This window comes from Andrena cerasifolii, chromosome 2, assembly GCF_050908995.1.
Source record: "Andrena cerasifolii isolate SP2316 chromosome 2, iyAndCera1_principal, whole genome shotgun sequence".
Taxonomy (NCBI): Eukaryota; Metazoa; Arthropoda; class Insecta; order Hymenoptera; family Andrenidae; genus Andrena; species Andrena cerasifolii.
In genome coordinates, this window is record NC_135119.1 from 4,885,117 (window position 1) to 4,910,297 (window position 25,181).

Sequence of the window (25,181 nt, forward strand, 5' to 3'; positions counted from 1 at the left end):
ATGGCGCGCACGGTCCCCCTTTTCAGTTCCGGGGGAGAAGAAACGAGGGGGCTGCGGCGCGTGCTCAAAATCCCCACCACCTTGCCCGCGTCGTACACACGCGTCTCCCTCGACGCCTCTCTTGCTCGCTCCTTTGTCGTTCTTTATTCCCCTCGTAGGTCCTAAATCCCCCCGTGGCTCTCCCCCTTGAGCCAGCCCTCCGTCTCACTCAGTAGTGTGGCAAAATGCTGAAACCTAACCCATCTATCGGATGTCCGCGCTCATTCTCAACGCGGACGCCATGCGGTGCGTAGCACGGAGGTCTGATCAGAAACGGGAGCTGCTGCTATTCGACGGGAAGAGTTCTGTGAAAAAGTGACCGATGACGGGTACCGAGCGGCGATCGGCTACAGTGTCGAGGAAACCCCGATAGCTCGGAGGAATTTCAGACCGAGTTCAAGTGACCGCGCTTCGGGATCTACTCGATCGGCCCGAGACACCCGCGGGATACGCAGCCGTGAAGTGAATAAAACGTGGGGGGTTCGTCGCGTGTCCGTTGAACGAGATCGCGGCCCCAAGTGAACTTTCCACCGTTCCACTCGAGTGAATCTGTAAATTAAACGAATCTGCGGATTTTGCAAAATTGAATGGACGAAACGGTTTACAAATTCGTTCTGTGATCTGTACTCAGGATCGTTGAGTTGGCTTAGACAGGCATCGACCTACGGCGTGTGCTTAGAACCTCCACCGCCTGGTCCTTATCCTTCTTTCTCTCGTATCTGCCGACATCTCTACGTGCCACTTCGCTATGCAGCGATAGATTAAACGAAAGCTAATCTTCCGTCGGAGTTCTAAACTCGTTAAACGCTATGCAGACTATGATACGGTGGCTCCAGTCGAGACAATGCTGCTGCGATCGGTAACGAATGCCGGGTGTCAGGAGTTCGTCGCTTCGGTGGATTCATGTCAGTGATACAGCCATGAATCTCGATTATTTTGAAGAAGTGAAATAGTGGCTGATACATTTGCCTTGGACAACGATCACCGCCTAGGGTACTTTAAACGTTGGAGCTGTCTGAAAGCGTACGATTAATATGGTGCTGGATAAGTATTAGACACCAATGTTGGTCTCGCGAAATGTTGCCGGTTGAACTCTATAACAAACTCGTGTCTTATATTTTCAATGACAAGTGGCCTTAGTCGCACGAGCAGAGCAACGAAAATTGGTTGCAAGTGCCTTAATAACCGGGATAAATGAATTGATTCGTAATAAGTGCTTAAACGTGAATGATGGTTGTTCGTACCGTTACATATCATTAAGATCGTTCGGGGCCTCCCTAAAATCTTCAAAGTGCTCTCTTTGTAAATAGAAACATTGGTGCTAAAGAATTCGTTAAACTATATGTCGTGATAACACAATTTAATGATCTCGGCTCTGAGTGAAACGCCTTGCAGCAGAGACGCTTTGGAGTTTCGAGTATCTAGCGTCGAGAGCTTGGCAGGCGGCGTGTGGATAAAAAGCTGATTCCGTTTCACGTTTTGGAGCAGAATTGGTAATTAGGAAGTATTCTGAAGAATAATTTTCAAGAAGTCGACGACCGTTGTGGAGAAGAATAGACGGTGACCTCATGCTTTACTTAAGCCGTTGTGACCGGCAGCGAGACAATTGGATCTTGGTTCGGGTCATCAGCTTCGTCATTTGGTAGAGAAAGAAGCCGTGGACCATTGAAAGCATTGGCAAAGACCTATCTGAAGATCGTAAGAACTAGACCTGCTATTCAGCAGCACACTCCATATTCCTAGAGTCGCAAATTATTGACTGGCCTATCGCCATAGATATTGACTTGTACAATTCCTTCCAAAGTATAATAACTGATTAACTAGAAGAAGGTGCTACGTTGAACAAATGTTTCACCATTGTCTAACAAAGTACAAGTAACGAATCATTGCAAAATAAAGCTGAACAATTAGGGGTGTACGTGCCAGGATTCTGACAGATAGCATTTTAACTTGGCGTTGTTTTCATTACTATAAACGAGCATATTACAAAGTTTATTATCGACAGGCGGCTTGAATGAACTTCAGCAGTACAATTCTCGCAAGATAGTCTGACCTAGATCTAAACGTTAAATCGAACAGTCGTCTAACCGTCTGTGTCGATAATCATCTCTGTCTTCGAGGGGAGAGTGCGTTTTATTTATAAGCCCATCAATTAGACTCGTCCTCGAAAGGCATTAGAGTCGATAAGCAACTCGTCAGCTTTGCTATTCTCACGACGTAAGCTCGTTCTGCAATCGTTACGATAAAAATCCCTTATTTTTTTATCGGGAACATCGTGCGCTAAATATCTGGCGGAAGAACTTTGCGCTTGAGAAAGACTGATGAGAACGCACCTCAGCGACGATCATTGTACTCCGTCGTATCAATCGTATTCGTTCGGTGAACAACAATTTCTGGCCGAATTGTTAAAGGGATCATCGGGGAGTGATCACGATGACGACTATGGGTGTTACGGTGTTTTGCAACAGAGTACAAATAAACGGTAACGAGCAGGAGCAGTTAATGTTGCTGAGGACACTGCAAGACAACGAAAGCAACATAATTGGCAATCAGCCTCACCTGATAGCCCCTAAGAGCAACGTAAACAATAACAATATGAATTCAGCGACCGTGCTGCCGCCTTATGACCCGTCTAGGCTGAAGAAACACGGGAAGAATGGCCAACCGCCGCCAGTCGCGGTTGCTCGAAGAAATGCGCGCGAAAGGAACCGGGTTAAGCAGGTAAACAACGGATTTGCAACGTTGAGACAGCACATACCAAGCCACATCGCTGCAGGCTACGGAGACCGGGGCAAAAAGCTGTCAAAAGTAGAGACACTGCGAATGGCCGTGGAGTACATTAGGGGGCTTCAGAGGCTGCTCGCTGAAGCTGATGGGGTTGAATACGACTCGAATGTCGGCGGTACTCAGTGCGTGCCTTCACCCACTAGCAGCGTCGTTTCCTCGAGTCACAACGGATCCGGAGAAAGACTGATCCTCGAAGACGACGTCCTCGCTGCAGAAGACGATGATGGCGAACAGTTGGAGGAGGTCGAGGATCTTGGGAAACAAAAGGCCACGTCCAGGTAAAATTACCTCCCTTATAACAACAAATATAGGAGTAACATTATATTTGCAGTGCAAATATATATGTACATCGTCTTTCACTGATACAAATTCCACGGAAAATTCTCAAGGCAGTCAAAAATACATTATTCTCAGGTTGCAATATTTGCATATTGTTGCGAGCACCTAGCCTTTTATTTACGCAAGTTATAAAGCCTAACATTAAATAAGAAATTATATTAACCGACCACCCCACATGACTTGTCCACAACAGGTGTCAACTTCCATTCTAATCAATCAATACTGGTCGCCGCCAAGGTTCAGCAGGGAGCTTTCTTTAAGTTTCCACGTATATACGTGGTGTACTAAACAGTATTGAATATGATAAAAGAACCACTTATCCTAGTCCTGTTTCGCTCTTAATAATATGGAACGCAATATCCAAGAATCAAGTCATTCATGTTTTAAACAACAGTTTGAACGATAGACAGCCTACTTGGCAATATAATGATGTAATCTAAAAAACGGTAGAATTAAATGGATAGAGTTAAACAAAGCAACGTAACAGTCATTGTTTCAATTATGTTTGCAGATTATCGCCAAATCGAACCGCAGTACCTTCTCCTCACGACTACTACACGTCCTCTGTGGGGGACGAAGAGAATCTTGAGCCGAGAACTTTATCGGGCACGCAGAATTTTTCTCGGCTATCCCCTAACTCGGTAGCATCTCCACCCTCGGAGTATTACGGACAGAACGAAGAGAACCTCGAACCTCAAATTCTATCGCCGTACAGTGGCGCCGGGGACAGTGAAGAGGGTGCAGCCACCGTTTACGCGGCCAGTCCGGAAACCTTTTCCGGAGCTCTCTATTATAAACAGGAGATCACCGAATCCGGTGAATTCATGGATGTTGTCAGCTGGTGGGAACAGGAGCAGGGCAGAATGGTTCATCAGCAACACGCCCAACGCCTCACGCACGTGTAATAGAAAGGTGAGTTCTCTAAACTTTATTTATGATTTCTTGAGAAATATAATATTTCAAATTGCTGGATTATTTAACACGGTTAGGCGCGCATATTCGTTTCCCGTTTGCGAAAACGAAATGTACATTAGCGTACATATTAGGGATATTATTTTTCTTTGTTTATGATTATATGAATATTAATCATTTGCAGTCCAAGGAGGGTATTTTAGGTATTCGCCTCCGATCATTTTGATTTTTGGATATGTTATAGAGGACCGAAAAATAAGAAATACGTGTTTTTTTATTTTCCCCAGTTTTCATATTTGGGGGGTGAAAACTGCGTTCAAAGTTAGGGTTGGAAAATCATTTTTGTGGAATATCTCGAGAACTATTAGAGATAGGGGAATAGTGTCAATGGACGAATTTTGTGTCTTTGAATGCGAAATATGACTGACTCGCCAGATTTTCAAAAATCCACAAAAATGATTTTTCAACCCTAACTTTGATCGCAGTTTTCACCCCTCAAATATGAAAACGGGGAAAAATAAAAAACACGTGTTTCTTATTTTTCGGTCCTCTATAACATATCCAAAAATCAAAATGATCGGAGGCGGACACCTAAAATACTCTCCTTGTTAGACACACCGAAGGTTAAATCTCAGTCACGTACCGATATCATTAAACCTTGGTATTGTAAAAGAACTCATGATTCGTAGAATTTAATGAGTTATTGTTTTTCAAATTACTTTAGTATTTTAAAAGGCGTAGCATTGAAACAGCATCATCTTTAATGTATGAACAGTTTATCTGCCGCTGTCACGTATCTGTAATTGCACAATTTAGATCTATTAGAGCTGTTCGAGTACTCGAATATTCGAGTAGCTCGAAATTCGATTCGAGCCGAGACTCGGTTTCCGATCCGATCCGAGCGCTCGAATAAAGCGAGCAGCTCGAATAAAGCGAGCGGCTCAAATGAAGTGAACAGTTCGAACCTGTTTCGAGCGGTTTGAAACAATCTAGTGGCTCGAAAGATCCGAGCAGATCCGTGCATACAAGGTATGTACACGTACAATCTACATCGTTCGTGCAGATCGATATTATTGAACAGTTCGCTATATCGAGTATGATAAATGTTTCGGATATTTTTAATTTTTATACCAGCTTATTTACTTGTAATTAAAACAAAAACTATGAACTTGCATAACATCAAATTCGACACATTTGTTAGTTTATAAAATATTTTATTAATATCCCAGAATTATATTTGATATAGTTCCGCATTAGATAAAACAACATATTACACAATATTAAAAACAGTAAATGAAATTACAAATGAAAAAGTAGTAATATCGTATGTTTTTCTATTGGAATAGATATAATGATTGCACTGTCCGACAAGGTTTTCTAACCTTAATGAAATATATCGTTCCCGACGAATTTTTGCTCGCTGAAAACGAATTTGGCGGTGAAAATGGCGTAGCACGTCATTTATTTATTTATTTATTTATTACGGGACAAGCCCAATTTGTACAATAAAGAAAAACAGTGGCATACGCACAAGAACTAGAAAAAATAAAAGGAAGAAAAAAAACTAAGTAAAGTTAAGTACTGCCCCTATCTTAATCGCGAAAATTCCTGAAATCAGCGATTCTCGACCTTATTCTGCGATCTTTAAACGTTTGTAGCTCGGAGCAACGTTAACCGATTTTCATGAAATTTTAGGCACGTATACAACTTACTGCAATCTAGAAACGGTTTTTTTTTAATTTTCATTACAAGCTCACAAAAAAAAGTTTAAAAATCGACCTTTACTATTCTTTTCGCTATTCTAACCAAATACATTTTTTTTCAAAACGACGAAACGCGTCAGGTAGCAAACTAATCCTACTAGCTTCTCAAAAAAACTCAAGTTGTTTGGACGAATTCTAAAAAAGTTATGCGATTTTAAAAAGTGTCCGAATATTAATGCGAGCCACTGTAGTTGCTGAAAAATTTGCACGTAAACCTACTTTTCTATGGGGATTTACGAAGAAACTATGTGGTCAGTTTTGCAGAAATTAATAAATTCATTTCCTGACATTTCGATGCACATTGCTGCCAATTTTGGTACACTTCTTGAACATAGTGTTCCTGTTTCAGAAGAAAAACTGAAGCTATAACCCTCTTTTTTCGACTCTGCCACATGCCACTGTGTTAAAACGCATTAACTTTAATTAACAATCTCTCGATAACTATGTGGTAAATCGATTTTAAATTTTATACAAGGGTTTCTTGCATTCCAAATTAGTTTTGCACGAAATTTCAAAGATTTCTTGAATTCAGTAGATTATTCAGGAACTACCTTAAGGGTTCCTTATTATCGCTCATTTGCAAACAAATATTTTGGAAAAGCTTCTTAGTGCAAATTCCACTTACGCCCAAATCGCCGGTGATTTTCATTAAGTTACGTTTTCTGGACGCATCGTCAAGAATTTCAAAGTCGATTTTCTCGAAAATGAAGGGCAATAACAAAAAATGTTATTCCTTTTCCTCGACTCATTTACTCATTATAAATCGAAAAGGAAGAGTAACTTTTTTTCATATCGTGCTTCATTTTCGAGAAAATCGACTTCGAAATTCTTGACGTCGCGTCCAGTCGCGTATAGGGAAACCTACCCTAACGAAACTCACGGGCGATTTGGGCGTCAGTGGAATTCGCCCTTAATAGATCCTGCTACTTCAAGTGCTAATCAAAATCCACAAACCGGTGCTAACTTCACCGCGTTTACATTCCCACGAGATTTAATAGTCGCGATGAGTACGTGTTAATTTCTTACGTACTCAACGTGGTGTTTCACTATATCGAGTATTTACTCGACTAACCTCAGTGGAAAGGTGTCCTCGCGAAGAACTAGGAAAATTGCACGTGCGCTGTGATTAAACAGGGAGTTAACCGGACGAAGGACAATAGCCAGCGGTGTATTATAGTTCCTCGTTGGGTAAAACGCGTTACAGTCCTGGTGGAAGAGTGTCATTGGAATATTTTAAGTAGCCTGAAACCGTCGGGGCTGTCGATCGGAGCGGCGCACGTGACAACTACTCCGAGGAAGCGTCGCCAAGTGGAAACTCGTGTTCGGCGTTTCCTCTCGAACACATGCTTGAGCGGCGACGCTCCCGAAAATAAACTTTACGCGCTGTAACCACTTTGCGAAGTGCGTGCCGACGTGACACTTGAGTGCATCACCATTGCTGGGTACACTTACAACCTGAGTAAACTGTAGCCTACAGGCAGTAATAAAAATGTGTTAACTGTAGAATTCTAATATTTGAGAAGAATGGACAGTAGTAACACTTTCGAAGCTCTATCATATTAGTGTAGTCATAAAACACTTTTCTATTTGCCTAAAATAAGGAGACTGTTGGTGTTGACAATGTGGTTTTATTAAGTATTTACGCGTTTAGTCGGGGAAAATTTTAGTTGGTTAATTAATTTTTTCAGTGTACGCTGTTAAGTGTCAGTCTGATTATTAATTTTCCAGTGGATTTTAGTTTTATACGTGCATATATAAATTAAACGCATCGACCGAACCTAGTGACATTGCTAGTCGTAGGTTTTTAGAAGTGATCACTGCTTACAATTAGATTAATTAATTTTTACTAGTAAACTCCATATTCAATTTAACGTGAAAATTACTTAAATATATGTTTCTACAACTTCTTGATTCAGAAAAGTTGCTTCCTTTTGAAAATTGTTTGAAGACCAAAAAGGTGGTAGAAAGCACAGATGGACACAATTTTTATTTAATCCCCTTCGTGGTCACACCTTCTTATAATCACAAGTTGGTCACACGGGGTTCACTGTACCCCAGCGTCATTTTTTGAGTTACCATTTTCGTATTTTTGAATCTTTTAACTTTTCAGTGATAGGGTAAAGGACCCCATTACTGGCGCCTAACCAATTACTGTCACTTTAAGCTCTTTTACTTCAAATAACGAATAAATAAACTTTGTAATGTCAGACACAAAAAGAATTATGTAATTCAATCAATAATCTATACTATAGATTATATACTATAGTTTATTTATTCGTTATTTTAAGTAAAATAGCTTAAGGTGACAGTAATTGGTTAGGTGTCAGTAATTGGGTAATTTACCCTAATTGTATGTTCGTAACACTTATACAATCATGGTCTAATAGTCTTTTTCTAGACAAAAATCGCCCCTGTCAGAATAATTATCTCTCTGAAGCAAACATTGTTTTCCTTAGACATTTTCTCGTATCATTACAAATAACGGAAATATTTTAAGTTTAAATGCTAGTTGCAGCAACGTTGCTGCAATACTGGCGCAATGTTACAGCAACATTGTGGAAACGTTGCCAAACGTTGCCGTAACTTTGCAGCAACATTGTGGAAACGTTGCCAAACGTTGCAGCAACATTGTGGAAACGTTGCCAAACGTTGCAGCAACATTGTGGAAACGTTGCCAAACGTTGCAGCAACATTGTGGAAACGTTGCCAAACGTTGCAGCAACATTGTGGAAACGTTGCCAAACGTTGCCGTGACTTTGCAGCAACATTGTGGAAACGTTGCCAAACGTTGCCGTAACTTTGCAGCAACATTGTGGAAACGTTGCCAAACGTTGCCGTAACTTTGCAGCAACATTGTGGAAACGTTGCCAAACGTTGCCGTAACTTTACAGCAACATTGTGGAAACGTTGCCAAACGTTGCCGTAACTTTGCAGCAAAGTTGCAGGATCGTTGCAGTGCAATATTGCAACGCAACATTGATGCAACTATGCAGCAATAATTCTACGTCCGCCCCGTGCAATGTTGCACGGCAACGTCGCAGCAACGTTACATGTACATTGCGCTGCAACCATGCAACACTGCAAGGTTACTGCAACGATCCTGCAACGCTGCCGCCACGAAGTGTGCTGTATGGGTAGAGTCATAAAGACAAGGACAGCAATAGGCCACTCAGTAATGAAAATGGGAATTTCTATAATTAACATTAGACCTCCATACAAATACCACCAATGCTAGAGTTTTCGCAATGAAAATTATACCAAACATGATACAATTCTGGTCGTTATTAATAATTGTAATGAAAAGAGTTTTGTATTTGAATTTTGCGCGGTAAGGTGTAGGGTACGATCGGATGCATGAATGATGGGTGTAGGGAAATGGAGCTGGATGTGCGTTTCGACAGGACGCGCAAACTTTAGAGCTTTTTCACACGGCGATACATGTATCGCGATACGTCTACGATGCATACCGATTTTCCATTGATCATTATAGCTTCCTTAAGAACCGTTCACACGACGGATCTCGTATCGCGATACTGATTTTGTCTACCCCGCAAACGTCGGGCGCGCGATACCTTTCGTCCGAGGTCGACAGATGAAACGTGGAAGATCAATTTTAAAAATGTTATTCCATCTTGAAGGGTGCGCGAATACTTTTGTCACCTACTGACTGAAAGAACTGTACAGCGGGCTTGCAGAAACGGCTGAATTGGGACTGACCGACCCAGAGCAGGTCTCCTACACACTTGTCAGTGAAATTAGGGACACGGAACCGATACGGAACTGACACGGAACGGATATGTGCGCGCGGACCTTTACTTATCGCGCGATAAGATTACTGAAGTTGTACTTACGTTGCTGGCAAGTAAGAAAGTGTTCTTGGATGGGGTATGCTTAGCATCTCAGCGAACACGTGTCAGGGAAAATTTCAAGTTCACGCCAGCTTACTCCACTTCTTCATCCGTCTCGAAACGCTGCCACTGCGGCAGCTACATCAAAAGCCAGCTCCCACAAACGGAAGTGGTTCACCGTTTCGCCATATGTTAGGTATCCTCCTCGACACATCCCTCGCCCAGACCTTTCCCAATCTTCTTCGTCTCCAATTGCTCGTCATTGATCCGTTTCTCCTCGCACAGATCACGCGCATGCTTGCCTCTCATCGTCGAAATCAAAAGACAAACAGAATATTATTTCTGAAAATTAATCTATTTGGGGGTGTTATCGTAATTGGTGGAGAATGAACTTTGGGAGATTAATTGCTAATTGCCAGAGTTATCGCATGTGGTGTCAGAAAAAATGTAGTATGAAGACTTTAAAAATAAGTTCCATAATCACGGTAAACATAAGTTCGTAAAAAAAATGATTATGTAACTCACAGATACGAGCTGATTATTCAAACTATTCAGCGATGTTCGCGTAATTGTAATGTTACAGTGAGTAAATAATAAATAATAATAATTTCAATTCCACAGTGAAAAACACTAGTAGGTGCATAAATCTTGAGCTTACGCAGTCTAAATAAATTTTTAATTACTAACAATACTTCGTGAATTATTCATTTCTCCTAAACTGATATTCTAATTATCATTGTATTGTAATAATAATTAATATTATAAAATATTTATTACAAAAGGAAATTATGCTTTAAAAACAGATGAATTTACCATTAAATTGAATGGAATAATGTGAACAAGCTGATTATTCAAACTATTCAGCGAAGTTCGCATAATTGTAATGTTACAGTGAGTAAATAGTAAATAATAATAATTTCAATTCTACGGTGAAAAACACTAGTAGTTGCATAAATCTTGAGCTTATGCAGTCTAAATAAATTTTCAATTACTAACAATACTTCGTCAATTATTGATTTCTCCTAAACTGACATTCTAATTATCATTTTATTGTAATAATAATTAATATTATAAAATATTTATTGCAAAAGGAAATTATGCTTTAAAAACAGATGAATTTACATTAAATTGAATGGAATAATGTGAACAAGCTGCTTATTCAAACTATTCAGCGAAGTTCGCATAATTGAAATGTTACAGTGAGTAAATAGTAAATAATAATAATTTCAATTCCACAGTGAAAAACACTAGTAGGTGCATAAATCTTGAGCTTACGCAGTCTAAATAAATTTTTAATTACTAACAATACTTCGTGAATTATTCATTTCTCCTAAACTGATATTCTAATTATCATTGTATTGTAATAATAATTAATATTATAAAATATTTATTACAAAAGGAAATTATGCTTTAAAAACAGATGAATTTACCATTAAATTGAATGGAATAATGTGAACAAGCTGATTATTCAAACTATTCAGCGAAGTTCGCATAATTGTAATGTTACAGTGAGTAAATAGTAAATAATAATAATTTCAATTCTACGGTGAAAAACACTAGTAGTTGCATAAATCTTGAGCTTATGCAGTCTAAATAAATTTTCAATTACTAACAATACTTCGTCAATTATTGATTTCTCCTAAACTGACATTCTAATTATCATTGTATTGTAATATAATTAATATTATAAAATATTTATTACAAAAGGAAATTATGCTTTAAAAACAGATGAATTTACCATTAAATTGAATGGAATAATGTGAACAAGCTGCTTATTCAAACTATTCAGCGAAGTTCGCATAATTGTAATGTTACAGTGAGTAAATAGTAAATAATAATAATTTCAATTCTACAGTGAAAAACATTAGTAGTTGCATAAATCTTGAGCTACGCAGTCTAAATAAATTTTCAATTACTAACAATACTTCGTCAATTATTGATTTCTCCTAAACTGATATTCTAATTATCATTGTATTGTAATAATAATTAATATTATAAAATACTTATAACAAAAGGAAATTATGCTTTAAAAATAGATGAATTTACCATTAAATTGAATGGAATAAGAATGATAAGACTGAACCAGAAATGAATGATTTTTAGAATTGAATCTTTACTTTCTGCCAGCGTTTAAGCTCGTTGCTATTATGGCGGTAGACGTTGACAGAGCCACAGTGCAGAAGCTGGAAAAAGATCGACTGGTCGTGCAATCGTCGGGCCACAAATAGAAATCATGGTTTCCTTAGGAAACGTGCGTAACCCACGTGCCATGCAGCCAGTCAGATATAATACTTAATGCATGCGCACATATCGGTATGAAACTCGAGCGATTCCAGGCGCCCATAAGGCGACAGAGGCTCAACATATGGGTAGCGAGCAAGCAATCATTAAGAAAAGAATACGAATAACAATTTTAAGACAAGCGGCCCTTAAAACTTAACATAAGTGGCCGCGCTATTTCCACGATTTGTTTATTAGAATTTTTATACTCACAAACCACCCCTTTGCTGATATATAATCATAGAAATTTAACTTTATCTGCATATAAAGTATTGAGAGGGGTATACAGTAATATGTATATAGTTAATTATTTTATATACAATAAACGTTCGAAGAAAAATGTTCGCAATTTTGTTACTCAACGAATTTTTAAAAGCGCGCTCCACATACACAGCTTACACATAAACTGATTCTAACGATTTCCATTATACAATTCTAGCTGTTTAATTTTTTTCGCTGGGTTTGCGACCTTTTCTTCCAATTACGAGTTATATGCAGTGGCTCACAGCCATAATCGTACACTCTTTAAATTCGCATAACTTTGTAAAAATTAATCCAAACGACTTGAGTTTTTTTTAGAAGCTAGAAGGATTAGTTTGCCAAGTGACGTGATGCGTCGTTTTGAAAAAAATGCACTTGGTCGGAATAGTACAAAACAAATAGGAAAGGTCGTTTTTTAAACTTTTTTTTGTGAGCCTCTAACGAAAATTCAAAAAAACCTGTTTGTAGATTTAAGTAAGTTATATACGCGCCTAAAATTTCATGAAAATTGCGGAAATTCACAAAATCAGCGATTCTCGACCTTATTCTGCGATCTTTAAGCGTTTACAGCTCAATCTATAAACGTTTTTTTTTTTCAATTTTCATTACAGGCTCACAAAAAAAAATTGAAAAAACGATCTTTACTATTTTTTTTTTTGCTACTGCGGCCAATTGCATTTTTTTCAAAACGATGAGACATGACATTTAGCAAACTAATCCTTCTAGCTTCTCAAAAAAACTCAAGTCAATTGGACCAATTTTAAAAATGTTATGCGATTTTAAAGAGTGTGCGATTATGGCTGTGAGAAACTGTATTTTTATTTCGTTCCCTGAATGCTATTTCTTAACTACGAATGTTTGTTTTAGTCTGTCTGTCAGTCACCTATATTTAAAGGATAGTGGTTAAGAAATTATTCTCTGTAACACTAAGTCGCATCATACCGCCATAATAACTTGATAAAAAGTGTTGTCAGTATTACGAACACATACAAAACCAGAAGTAACCTGTCATAGAATAACGCGTTGCTTACAACATTTAATCAGTACCTGTGGACACATCTAAACTTTATGATTTCCACAGTAATCATTCCGTTCTTGATTGTACTATGTATTATTTAAGTGGCACAGTATAGAAATTGTTTCTGAAGTTAAACCTTGAATATTATATTCATTGAATATTTAATACTGCCTCCAAAATGTAAACTGAAAAATACTTGTTTAGTAGTTTGATGCTTATCAATATTTATTAACTTTTACATACACAGAAAGTCTAGTTAATTTCTAAACATTACAGGAAACGTTAAACACAAAGTGTAATAAGCATAATTACTATTTCAAGATAATATTTAACATTTGCACTTATGTTGAAAATTTATGTAGCTATTAGATAATAGAAATCGTGTAATTTTCATTATAAAATTTCTGTCTCAGAAGTACTACGCAATAAAATAACAATTTCCAACTGATTACTGTTCTTTAAATACTGCATACGATCTTGTTCACGAAAGTGTTTAGCCAATTAAGATTTTATAGTATTAACTCTCATTATATAATTCTGGCTGTTTAATTCCTCGAATGGCTTTGTGATCTTTCCTTCTAATTACGAACTATATATTCTTATTTCTTAACTAGGAGTGTTTGTTTTACTCTATACAAATATAGTTGTTACAATCATTAACTTGACATCTAAATTTGAATCATCCTTTGCTTATATTTCGGCTCATTACTATAATTCCCTCCCACCTGATATTCGAGGTTTAAATTCGTTTCCTGATTTTAAATGTAAAGCTCGGCGATACATATGGTTACATTATGCGTCACAGTAACTTTCTAGTTTCTTAATGTTAGTTAGTTTTTAGTCATTTAGTTAGTTATTTAGTTATGGTTAGGCTTCTAACAGTATTGTACTGCAGCCTCGCCATTTACTTCGCTTGTCTTTATGTATTATTTTCTTCTCTGGATGTGTCAAGTAATAAAGACGAATAATAATAATAATAATAATAATAATAATAATAATAATAATAATAATAATATTTTCAACTAATTTTATGCAATAATAAGAACTATATATAAACTCCACGTACATGTTTAAAATAGAGAAAATTACTAAGTCGGTATTTGCAATGTCACTTTTTATCAAAACAAGTACTGAACGAGGTATATTTTATTTATCACAATTACTTCAGCTTTAAGTAACAAGTATGGTGCCTACTAATATATATATATATAAAATGTACAATTTTGAAGACAGTTGTTGAGGATTTGGTGGTGGCCATATGGGTAGCACTGCGATTAAGAAGCGTGAGTGGACGGTTACCATATGTCAAACCGTACATTCGTGTGTAACGTTTCTCTCTACTTTCCACTGCAAGAGGCTCTCAAGAATCGAGCTGATTCCTAAAACCAGTGTTGTTCGACGGAACTGGAAAAAAATCCGTAAACTAAATCCAACTCCTAGCACTTTACAGCATTCTAATTAATGCAGATAGTTTGCATTCACAAAGTACACACAAACTCCCTTTAAGGGGTCCTTTTACTTTGAACCGCCGAAAAATTAGGCTATTGTTAAAGATATATTTCTCAGTAAATGCAACATATAATGAAATAAATCTTTTTGGTATTTATTAAACTATTCTTATATTATTAAAAAAAAATTAAAATGAATTTTTGCAATTTGTTTTAATTGCTTTTTTTACACTGTCAATATGGCACTTAAAAAAGAGGTATTTTCATGGCGTAGGTGATTTCCCGGCTCAGGCTAATCCGAAACGAAAAATTCAAAAAGATTCATAATCTGCACGAGTGTCGCTATAGTTCCTAGCTCAATTAACAATTTTGGTTGAAAAATAAAAAAATGGCGCCGGTTTGAAAAAAGAAGTCTGACGAAACACCCAAAAGGATGTATTCTCGGGTGTTCCATGAGAAAAATCTCCGTTATTTCTCGACAAAAATTGTTAATTGAGCTAGGTCTGGGTCGAGCTAGGTGCTATAGCGACACTCATACAGATTAAGAATCTTTTGGAATTTTTTGTTTCGAATAAGCCTGAGCCTAAACCACGAATATACCTTTTTTAGATGCCATATTGAGGCTACAAAAAAAATCATTATAACAAATTAAAAGCATTATTTTTATTTTTTTTTCTACAATATAAGAGTATCTTAATAAATACCAAAAAGATTTATTTCATTATATGTTGTATTTACCGAGAAAAAAATATTTACAAATAGCTTAACTTTTTGTTAAAAATAGCTTCACAAATAGCTTTAACTTAATATCGTACAAAACGAACAACATATATTGGTAGCAATCAATATTAATAACATTCGAAAGCAATATTAATAACATTCGCGTTTAAAAGAAAACCTCTTCCCCCGGTTCTTACAAAGCATCTTTATTGTCCTTTAATCCCGTTCAATTACACTGCCCTTAAAACGAATCCCCGGCGTAAATCACAAAAATTAAGGTGATGTTCCGCTTCTGGCGATAACGAGTCCGCCTTGTCTTACAATTTCTGACGCGGCGGCCGTTTCGCAGAGAATTCGGAATATCGGTGGCGTAGTTCCCGAAGAAAGTACCAATAAAATGTTGCGCCCTAGGGAGCAAGAAGTCTCGCACGAGGCTGCCCAGCGAGCGAGCGAGCGAGCAAGTAATTCTCGACAATTATAAAGTGAGGTCATCTACGAAATTTACGAGATGCGTCGCCGCGGCAAATTAATTTAATAAATTCCTTCCTTGGCTCCCGAGTCACGTCGGTATCGCCCTGTTGCGCGCGCGACCATCGTGCTTCTTTCGGTGCCGCTCCCCGCGCCCCCTTTATTGTAACACGCGTAACGAGCACGGCGAAACTTTAACCTCGCTTTAAGCGCGATTATTTCTCTTCGGTGGACGCACGAAAAGCCGGAAGCTACTCGATGAAATTTCTTCTTTAACTGATGGTCACCTGCCTCCATACGTCGACCGAAATTTCTCGGGCTCGGTAAAAGTGCGCCTGACCGTTGGTGGAGCGCCTGAACGCTGCGTTTTATATTTTTCTTCGAGACCCGTCACGTACACTTGTAAATGACAGTTACAAATGTCGCTTGTACGAACGCAGAGGATGTTATTGCGCGAAAGTGTAACAAAATCACGACAGTGGGTTTATCTTAACCGTTCTGTGCAAGCGGGGCCGTTCCTGGGCTTCGGCCGCCCAGGTGCGAAAACAATATTGCCGCCCTTAATAGTTTAATATTTTTTAATTAAGAATTTGGTATGCAGTGTTTAATTTTATATTGATATATACGCAATTTTGAAATCTTTTTTTAAAGATTTTTAGTTAACGTGCAAAAGAGTTTCGGTTATTATTTGTTATTAGTTAAAACTTTAGATATAATATAGGGCCTGTGGTCGCCCTTAAGTTTGGCCGCCCAGGTGCGGGGGCACCTTCTGCACCCCCGCCAGGAACGGCCCTGTGTGCAAGGAAGATATATGGTCGATTGAGTTTCATCGGTGGATAATAATCGCGTTAATTTATATTAAGCTTCTCTTATTGTGGGAATTTAAGAAAACCTAATTGGAAAGGTCATTTTAATGTCATACTTGAGCAATAAAGATCGTAGACATGAACAATATCACTTCTAATTTATGGGTGTACTTATTAACACAAAGAACTTTGTACTGTGTTGCTGTTGTAAAAATAGTTTAGTTTAAAAAGTTGTGCAATGCTTATTACAAATGTATTAAAGGCTCTTTCCACTGTGACGCCCTGATAAGTACCGCTGTTTGGAACTTTTTTTGTCACAAAAAGAATGTGTTTACTAAATTGAATTTTTTTTCTGTTTATTAACCCTCGGTTGTCACACTGAGTCAAATTTACCCTACAATTTTTTAAACAAAAAAACTTTTTGTCGGAACTCTTATTATTAAAATTTTTTTTAAGCATGATGACAATTTAAATGTCAACTTTCAACGATGGGCATATATTCTACATTGTTCAAACTTTATCTTAGAATTTTTCAGACTTAATTTAACAAATAGTTTTTAAATGACAACTGTTTGAAAACTGGCAGGGTCGAATTGACCCAGTGTGACACCGACGTTCGAAAAAGTAGGTTAATGTGTATTAATATTTAATAATGTATTAGTGTGTTTTGTGAATATAAAAAAAAATTGTTTGTTTGTTTTTATTGTTTTCCTGTGTTTTAAAGCAGGATGGCGTTTCAAGCTTATTTTTTCTTATATTGCTCAACGAACTATAGTCCCATTTTTTTTATCCCTCCTCTCCCCTTCGGGTCCCAGCAGCAGCAGCGCACCGGGAGAAAGGTGGTCTCCCATCTTTCCCCAGTACACCGCCCCGTAATGCTTAACTTCGGTGATCTAACGAGAACCGGAGTCTTCCATCACAAAAAAATTGTTTAATAAAAAACTCCTCGACTGCGTGGCCGATTTTGGAGGAACCGTGCGTCTGAGACAAAAGAACAAAAAGATTTGTAATCAGTATGACTGTCGCAATGGCAGGGTCTAAGATTAATTAGATTGATGAAGAATTAACAATATGGCGGACGTCCAAAGTTCCACTATCGAAATTAGCTAATTTTTTTAATCATTCTGCGACGCAAAAGATGAGAAAGAACAACGAAAATGTGTGACGCAATCGAGCATCTTTCTTTTTCATAGGGCATATTACACCCACTTATTTTGGGGCAAGCAGGCATTAAAAAATATGAAAGAAATTTCTGTATTCTCAAAACACACATTAATAAATAGAAAAAACTTCAATTTAGTAAACACATTCTTTTTTGTGGCAAAAAAGGTTCCAAACAGCGGTACTTTGTCAGGGCGTCACAGTGGGAAGACCCCTTAATGGAGACCAGAACACCAGCAATTCAAACCGTTGTTATTGTGACTCGAATGAAGGTGGCTTTGTGCAAGAGCATTGCATATGTACAATCTTTGGACTTCGTGGTCATTCCGGTGGTAAATAATTATGCAAAACCTGAAACAATTATATTTTCCATTGCATTGTATTTGATTACATCCACATAAAATATATTTATAAAAAAAATATGGCTCGTTCTCGAATAATTTAAACGCCATACTCACACGTCGACTCTGATTTAGACAGCTAATAAATGACATCTTAGTAAGAAAATTAAATCAATGGGCAACCATTCTCAAATTTGAAAAAAAAATGAAGGAAGAGAACGATGGAAAGAGCAACAAGTGTTTGTACAAATTTTTCGTCACGCTTTCAGTTTCTGTATTTCACCTCCACGCGGGGTAAATGACATTCCATTTTCCCCGTTTTAAGAAACGAAACTGCGTTGTAAAACATAATGACGACCGGGTTGACGCCGTCCATTGTTCGTTTTCTTCTTCGACTTATTTCGAGAAGAACAAAAGAATTTAAAGGACTGTTATGCTGGTAACCCGCATGTTGAGTATCTTATCAATAAACATTACCAGCATGGCAATGTACTAACCGCGTCCGCATCGGCGACGGTTTGGATCTGGTAATGCTGTCTGAAGATTAAGCCTTTTCTGCGGAAAGATCTAAACTGTCTGCACGTTACTATTTCTCAGTTATATTATAAAATTCGGTGTCAGAGAAACAGGCCGAGAATCCTGAATATTGTACTTGTACACAGCTAATCTTTAGACTGAAATATATATATATTTATATTTAGAAACGAATTACAAATAATATATAAATATATATATATATTTATATTTATATTTATAAATATATATATAAATATATATATATATATTTATATTTATAAATATATATATATTTATATTTATATTTATAAATATATATATATTTATATATTATTTGTAATTCGTTTCTTTCTTAATGAAATTAATTAGTCTGTTTCCACAACTATTTGAATTTCAAAATTATATATAAATATATATATTTGAAATTACATATATTTATATATAATTTTGAAATTCAAATATTTGTGGAAACATACTAATTAATTTCATTAAGAAAGAAACGAAATACGAATAATGGCATATAAGCTGTAGCAAAAATTGATAAACACCGAAGCTGTGTGATATACAGGGCGAGGCACTTAAATAATTTGACAGCTTCAAATTACTCGTAAATTACTTGCTGCATGAGGCAATATTTCAAACAAAAGTTTCATCGTATCAAGGCAGACATGTAAGGCAATAGTCCTCCTTGAAACCATGTAACTATTGTTTAAAACATTTTTTCAGACAGCAAGTAATTGACGAGTAATTTGAAGTTGCCAATTTAGGTGCTTCACCTAGTAGGTATATTAACCGAAAATAAAATATTAATAATGTAATGTTAGTATATTATACTCGAATGAGGAAGGAAAAGTAACAAAATTGAACTAAGTAGGTTTTAGCAAATCAGGATGGAAGCTGACTGTTATTAATGTCCCTCCATAACGCTAGTGTTTCTGGATTCATAGTTACATATGTATGTAGTTGATATATGGCACGTGGAATATTTGGATCAGCTTTATGAATTCATAAACTCCCAAAACATGGTGCCTCACTCTATGAAACGAGACTCGGTACAGGAAAGTCGAAACGTACAAAAGGGGAATGACGTCAAAGATGGATTCTGTCTGAACATAACCTAGAAACTATGTAGGCGAGTAACGGCCACACCATTTCAGGTTTTCACACCATTTCTAGGATAAATAATCATTGGCTCTGATTCCTCCGAACATACAAACTCGTGTTACGAGGAAATTGTTATTTTTCTATCACTTTCAAAATTTGCCCTTTAAGGGGTCATGCTCAGTCAGGCGGCCGAAAAAAAGGGTGGTCTTTGGAAATTTTTTACTCAAAAGCTGTACCACATTTCTCAAAAAATCTTTTTTCCTTTTAAGGATTGCATCTAGTACACTGCATCGTAATTTTTTTATTTAAAAATATTTATCAATAACTAAGTTATTGTTTTTTTAGAGAACCTTCATGTGATGGACAATAACTCAGTTATTGATAAATATTTTTAAATAAAAAAATTACGATGCACGGTACTAGATGCAATCCTTAAAAGGAAAAAAGATTTTTTGAGAAATGTGGTACAGCTTTTGAGTAAAAAATTTCCAAAGACCACCCTTTTTTCGGTCGCCTGACTGAGCATGACCCCTTAAGGGTGATAGGGTTTATAAAAATACCGACTTTTGAAACAACTGGTCTTCGAATTCCACTATTCCCAAAAAACCGGTTGAATCGATTTTTGGAATTTTCACAAACAATATAATTAAAATAGTAAATACATATTTGTACCTACTTTAAAAATACTCAGTTTCTTTTATTAATATTTATGGAATCACAAAAATATAACACAATAAAATACACACATACAAAACCAAAAGAAAAGAAATCTAAAATAACTAAACTCCGTACGAAATATAATTTATAAATCTTTATTTCATTTAGTATTTTTCTTCAGAACATTTGAACAGTTTTACAGTAAACTATTACGTACTACAAATGTTAACGTTTTTAATTAATAATTAATTCGCTTTTACATATTAATTCCAGCATATAAAACCGGTTTTTAAATTTAAAAACCGAAAATGAATTTTACGAATGCATAAAAAAATCGGTTTTTAACCCCTGTTTTTAAAAAGACTTAAGCTAAATTCAAAATACCAAAGGATCAGGGACTGATTCAGTAGAATTGCTTGTGGAATTCTTTTATGACACTATCAATCATGCTTTCCGAAGCAACGAATTGTCGTTTTTTATTTGTTTCCTTCCTTTGCACCCGCAGGTTAACGCAGCATCTGCTATTGACGGTGATGAATTTATAGATTTACGTTTATAGAATCGCAAATAACCTTGGTGTCGCGTAAAACAGACTGTAAAGGTGCGCATCCACGATGAGATTATACTTGAGACTTTTGAGACAAAAATCTGAGCAACAACTAAACGTGAATGATGGAAATAGTCGCGATAGATGAGACTTTTGAAAGTCTATCATGAAACTAGTCTAGTTTCGTGAACCTAATAAAAAAATAATTAAAAAATAATAAAATAATTGAAATAATAGTCTCGTGAGATTAAAGTCTCATGTGAGACACGATACTTTTGTCTCACCCTGAATGTGCTGAGACTGTGCAACTACACGAGCCGATAGAACTTGTGAACGACTCGATGGGTGACGGTGAAAATTTCAAAATCGATTATTATGAAATAACATTTGACAGAATGTAACAAATTTCAATTTATTGATTATGAAGAAATCAGTTTGAGGGATTGTGTGCACGTATGCAACACCCCCCTTTACAGGACTATTTTCTATTTCCTTTTACTTCCCTAACCACTACCCTCGAGGGTCACCGTTTGGGGTACACCCTGTATAGCCAGTGATAAAGTAAAAAAAATGCAAGACGGATTACCGCCAAAGGACAGCGGTGCTTTAACATTCCAAAGTGTCCCGCTCGAGAACGATTTCCAGTCACGCCCTGCTGCTGATAAACGAACGTCCTTACAGAAGAGTGCTTTTCAAATTTTTATCCTTTTATCTGGAAGCGATACACCCCAAGGTCTACTTCTTCATACATAATTAAGTTCGCCCTCTCTTGAATTCTAACAATTTTTTATTTCACCGCCACTTATCTCGCGTGACTGATAGTTACGCTACTTTTAGGAATAAAAACAAAATTGCAGTGCATCAATTATGGAATGATACAACTTACCGGTATAACACAATTTTTAAGCCTAACAAATTGCTCAAAAATTCTATTTCTGTGTAATTAATCGACTGTAAAATGAAGAAAAAATCTTGTAATATAGTATATGATAGTGTTCGATCCTTATTGCTTGTGTTAATTTGCAAATTGGCTTTTAGCAAAACTGCTTGATTTGCAACTTTCAAGATTCTTAGACAGAAATAATATATTAGCTTTGAAATCACATTAACACGGATTTATGAATTATTCGTTTCGATGATGGGTTATATATATATTCCGTAAAAAAATTACGGAAGGTTCGATAATAAAACTGCTGGGAGAAATTTCTTTGGAACAAACTATATATATATAGTCAACGAAAGTTTGTTCCAGGCATAAAAGAAATTTTTCCCAGCAATTTTATTATCGATCCTTCCGTAATTTTTTTCCCGGATACACGTAGTTTTCCCACGATCCTTGGGGTCATGATAGGGTGTCTGCTAGATTCGCTCGCCCGTTTCCCTGCTTAATTCTCGCTGATCCAGGTAAATAAGGATCTTCACGATCGAGCTGGAAGAAACACAATGGCCAGGCGGGACAATATCCTAACGCCATGCAGGATCCCTCTTCCTTCCCCTGGAAGAATCGTGAAATCATCTCGACAGTAAATGGAAACTGCTATTCTCAAATAAATCACAAAGGGGAAATTTTCGGGGTTTCGACAGAGTAACGGTTCTTTGCTAGAAAAAGATTCGCTTTTCTAAAAAAAAAAGGTAAAAAAAAGTGCGCCAAGTATACGCGCGCGCGCAGACGAACGAAAAAAAAGCTGTCGCAAATTTATTAACGTGCTATATTTAGCTTTACAAAATTAATGATATTCAAAAATTGCGCCAATTATACCAATCGCTATTTATGCAAACAAAAAATGTATTAAATAATATTAAGCAGATATATTTTTAATTTATACAAATAAATATTTCAATAGCAATAAATATTTTACGCAAAATATTTGACACTGCGAAACCGAAAAATGTTAATTGTCTTGGTATAAATAATAAAATAAGACACCACTGAGACAAGAAAGAAAGAAAAATATTAATGCAATTTATATTAATGCAACCCCAATTTCATAAAACGATTTTCAAGCTAGAAACAAAAATAATTTCTGCTTAAAAATTAAATACCTGTACTTATAAAAAATTTAGGAATTTAAATATACTTGTTTTTGCAAATTGTTATAATTTTATTCTATGAAATCCGTATTATTGCAGCATATTAATCTATGTCTCTTGATCTTTTTTGTTACAGCGCCGTACAGAAGCTTTGGCACAAAACTCGCTGGAGTGATCTCATAATGCTAGGACAAAATTTTGGTTTTGGAAAGGGATTTCAATCGATTTCAAATTGCACCGAGGATATCGTTGGTTAAAGCAGGATATCGACAAACTGTACTTATCGCCCATAGTACTTTTTCTATGCGCACCACTGCCTATGATGTCTTTCCCCTCTGTTTATTTGGTAGTGCATTCAGGACACCATTAACGAAAATCAATGGCAACACGTTTCATTTGAATATCTTGATTTCGTTCATGAACTAATCACTTCCTAGGACTCTGACTTCACGGTGCGTGATCTCAATTGACGTTAAATTCCAACCAAAGGATCACAAACAGAATGAAATTGTTTACCACACTGTAACCCATAATTTCCTTCCATTAACAACAAGTGAGTCCCTGAAAGTGAGAGTGATGTAACTGGGCAAATATTGAGCTACACCACTTTCATCCTCAAACGCTCAATGCAACATGTGAAATTAAAGGTTGGTCTTGAAGAAAGACAGAATTGTATTGAATCAGGGGGTCATCTCTGTTGTAGGACAACGTGGGGGATATTTTTTAAAAATAAAATTGCAAGAAATCTGACGATTTGGTGTTATTTAACCCTTCGTGGTCACACATTCTTAAAATCACAAGTTGGTCACACAGGGTTCACTCTACCCCTGCGTCATTTTTTCAGTTACCATTTTCGTATTTTTTAATCTTTTAACTTTTCAATGATAATTGTACGTTCGTAATACTTATACGCTCATGGTCTAATATTCTTTTTCTAGACATCTAAATTTTTATATGATAAAAATTGGAGTTGAAAATGAGCGATTTTCCACGGTTGTGGGAAAAAACGATTTTTTAATTTTTTTAAATTTTTTTTTCTTGGGATAAATCCCCTTTGGAAGTCGTAAAGACGCGACATTTTAACTCGAAAATTATTCTTGGGGTGCAATACACCCCCAGTGACCACGAAGGGTTAATAAATACCATTTAATACATTTAATTGCTTTTACACAATATTTAATTGTTTTACATATTTTGAATGTACTTTACTCTAATTGCTAATTGGTTTGCTATATCGAATATGAATTTCTGGAACATATATCGTGAAACCTAATCTAGATATAACCCAGTCATCGACAATGGAGAGACAAATTTTTAGACAATGTTGTCCCATAACAGAAAAGACCCTAAGTTGGTAACAAAATTTATAAGAAATACTTGTGCGCGAGACTTTCATAAATTTTCAATGATTCTTTCTTTCTCGCACACCAACGCCAGCGAACAAATCAGTACTTACTGAGATTTACCTAAGAGTAACGCACATCTCAATAGATATAAGCGCTAAAAACTGACAGCAAAATTTCCTACTCTTTTATTGTAATTTCAAGAGACCTACGAAAAGGTGATTTTGCAGGTGTTTTGAAATAAGAAAGAAGAAATTTGTACTATGTTATTTTTACTATGAAGCAGATAGTTTAAATTGTTGTTAAACAGATGTAGCTTTAGAGAATTATTAGAATTCTAACAGAATGATATTTTGTCGAACTCAGAATATTTATAAAACCAAAGGACGGTAATTTTAACCCTTCGTTGACGCGCCACTATTTTTCGATCAACTTTGACATACCTGGGTGGCTCTCACCCAGAACAATTTTTGAAAGACTGCCATTCTTATCTGAAGAATCCAATGGTTATGAAAAAAATCATGGGTCAATTTCAAGGTCTGTAGAATATATTCCAATAGTTCTTTTATTGAAATTTCATCACAGTTTTTGTAAAAAAAATCTAGATTACCGTGTGTCGAGAAAACACGAAGAAAATCTTCAAAAAATTGTAACTTTTACAAATTCCAATATTAGAAGCTAAAAATCTACAGAGTTATTCTTCAGATATAATACTTTCAGAGAAAAAATAGTTTGTAAGTCGGCTTTGGAAAAACGGTATTTATTTTACGTACAGAAGGTACAGAGCGTCAA

General features: G+C 36.4%; 1 protein-coding gene across 1 annotated transcript; it reads left to right on the plus strand.

Moving 5' to 3' along the window:
• Window positions 1-153: 153 nt before the first annotated feature.
• LOC143378516 (uncharacterized) lies at window positions 154-23,832 on the plus strand. The gene is made up of 3 exons (XM_076830339.1): window positions 154-3,104; window positions 3,677-4,077; window positions 23,183-23,832. Exons 1-2 carry the CDS (start codon window positions 2,473-2,475, stop codon window positions 4,068-4,070), a joined length of 1,026 nt encoding a protein of 341 aa, XP_076686454.1. The 5' UTR covers window positions 154-2,472; the 3' UTR covers window positions 4,071-4,077; window positions 23,183-23,832.
• Window positions 23,833-25,181: the final 1,349 nt, after the last annotated feature.

Excerpts from the sequence above, each read along its gene's own strand:
- LOC143378516 (XM_076830339.1), top strand. The coding sequence starts at position 2,473 with ATGACGACTATGGGTGTTACGGTGTTTTGCAACAGAGTACAAATAAAC. Across the intron at positions 3,105-3,676 it reads AAACAAAAGGCCACGTCCAG|ATTATCGCCAAATCGAACCG; the intron begins GTAAAATTACCT and ends TTATGTTTGCAG.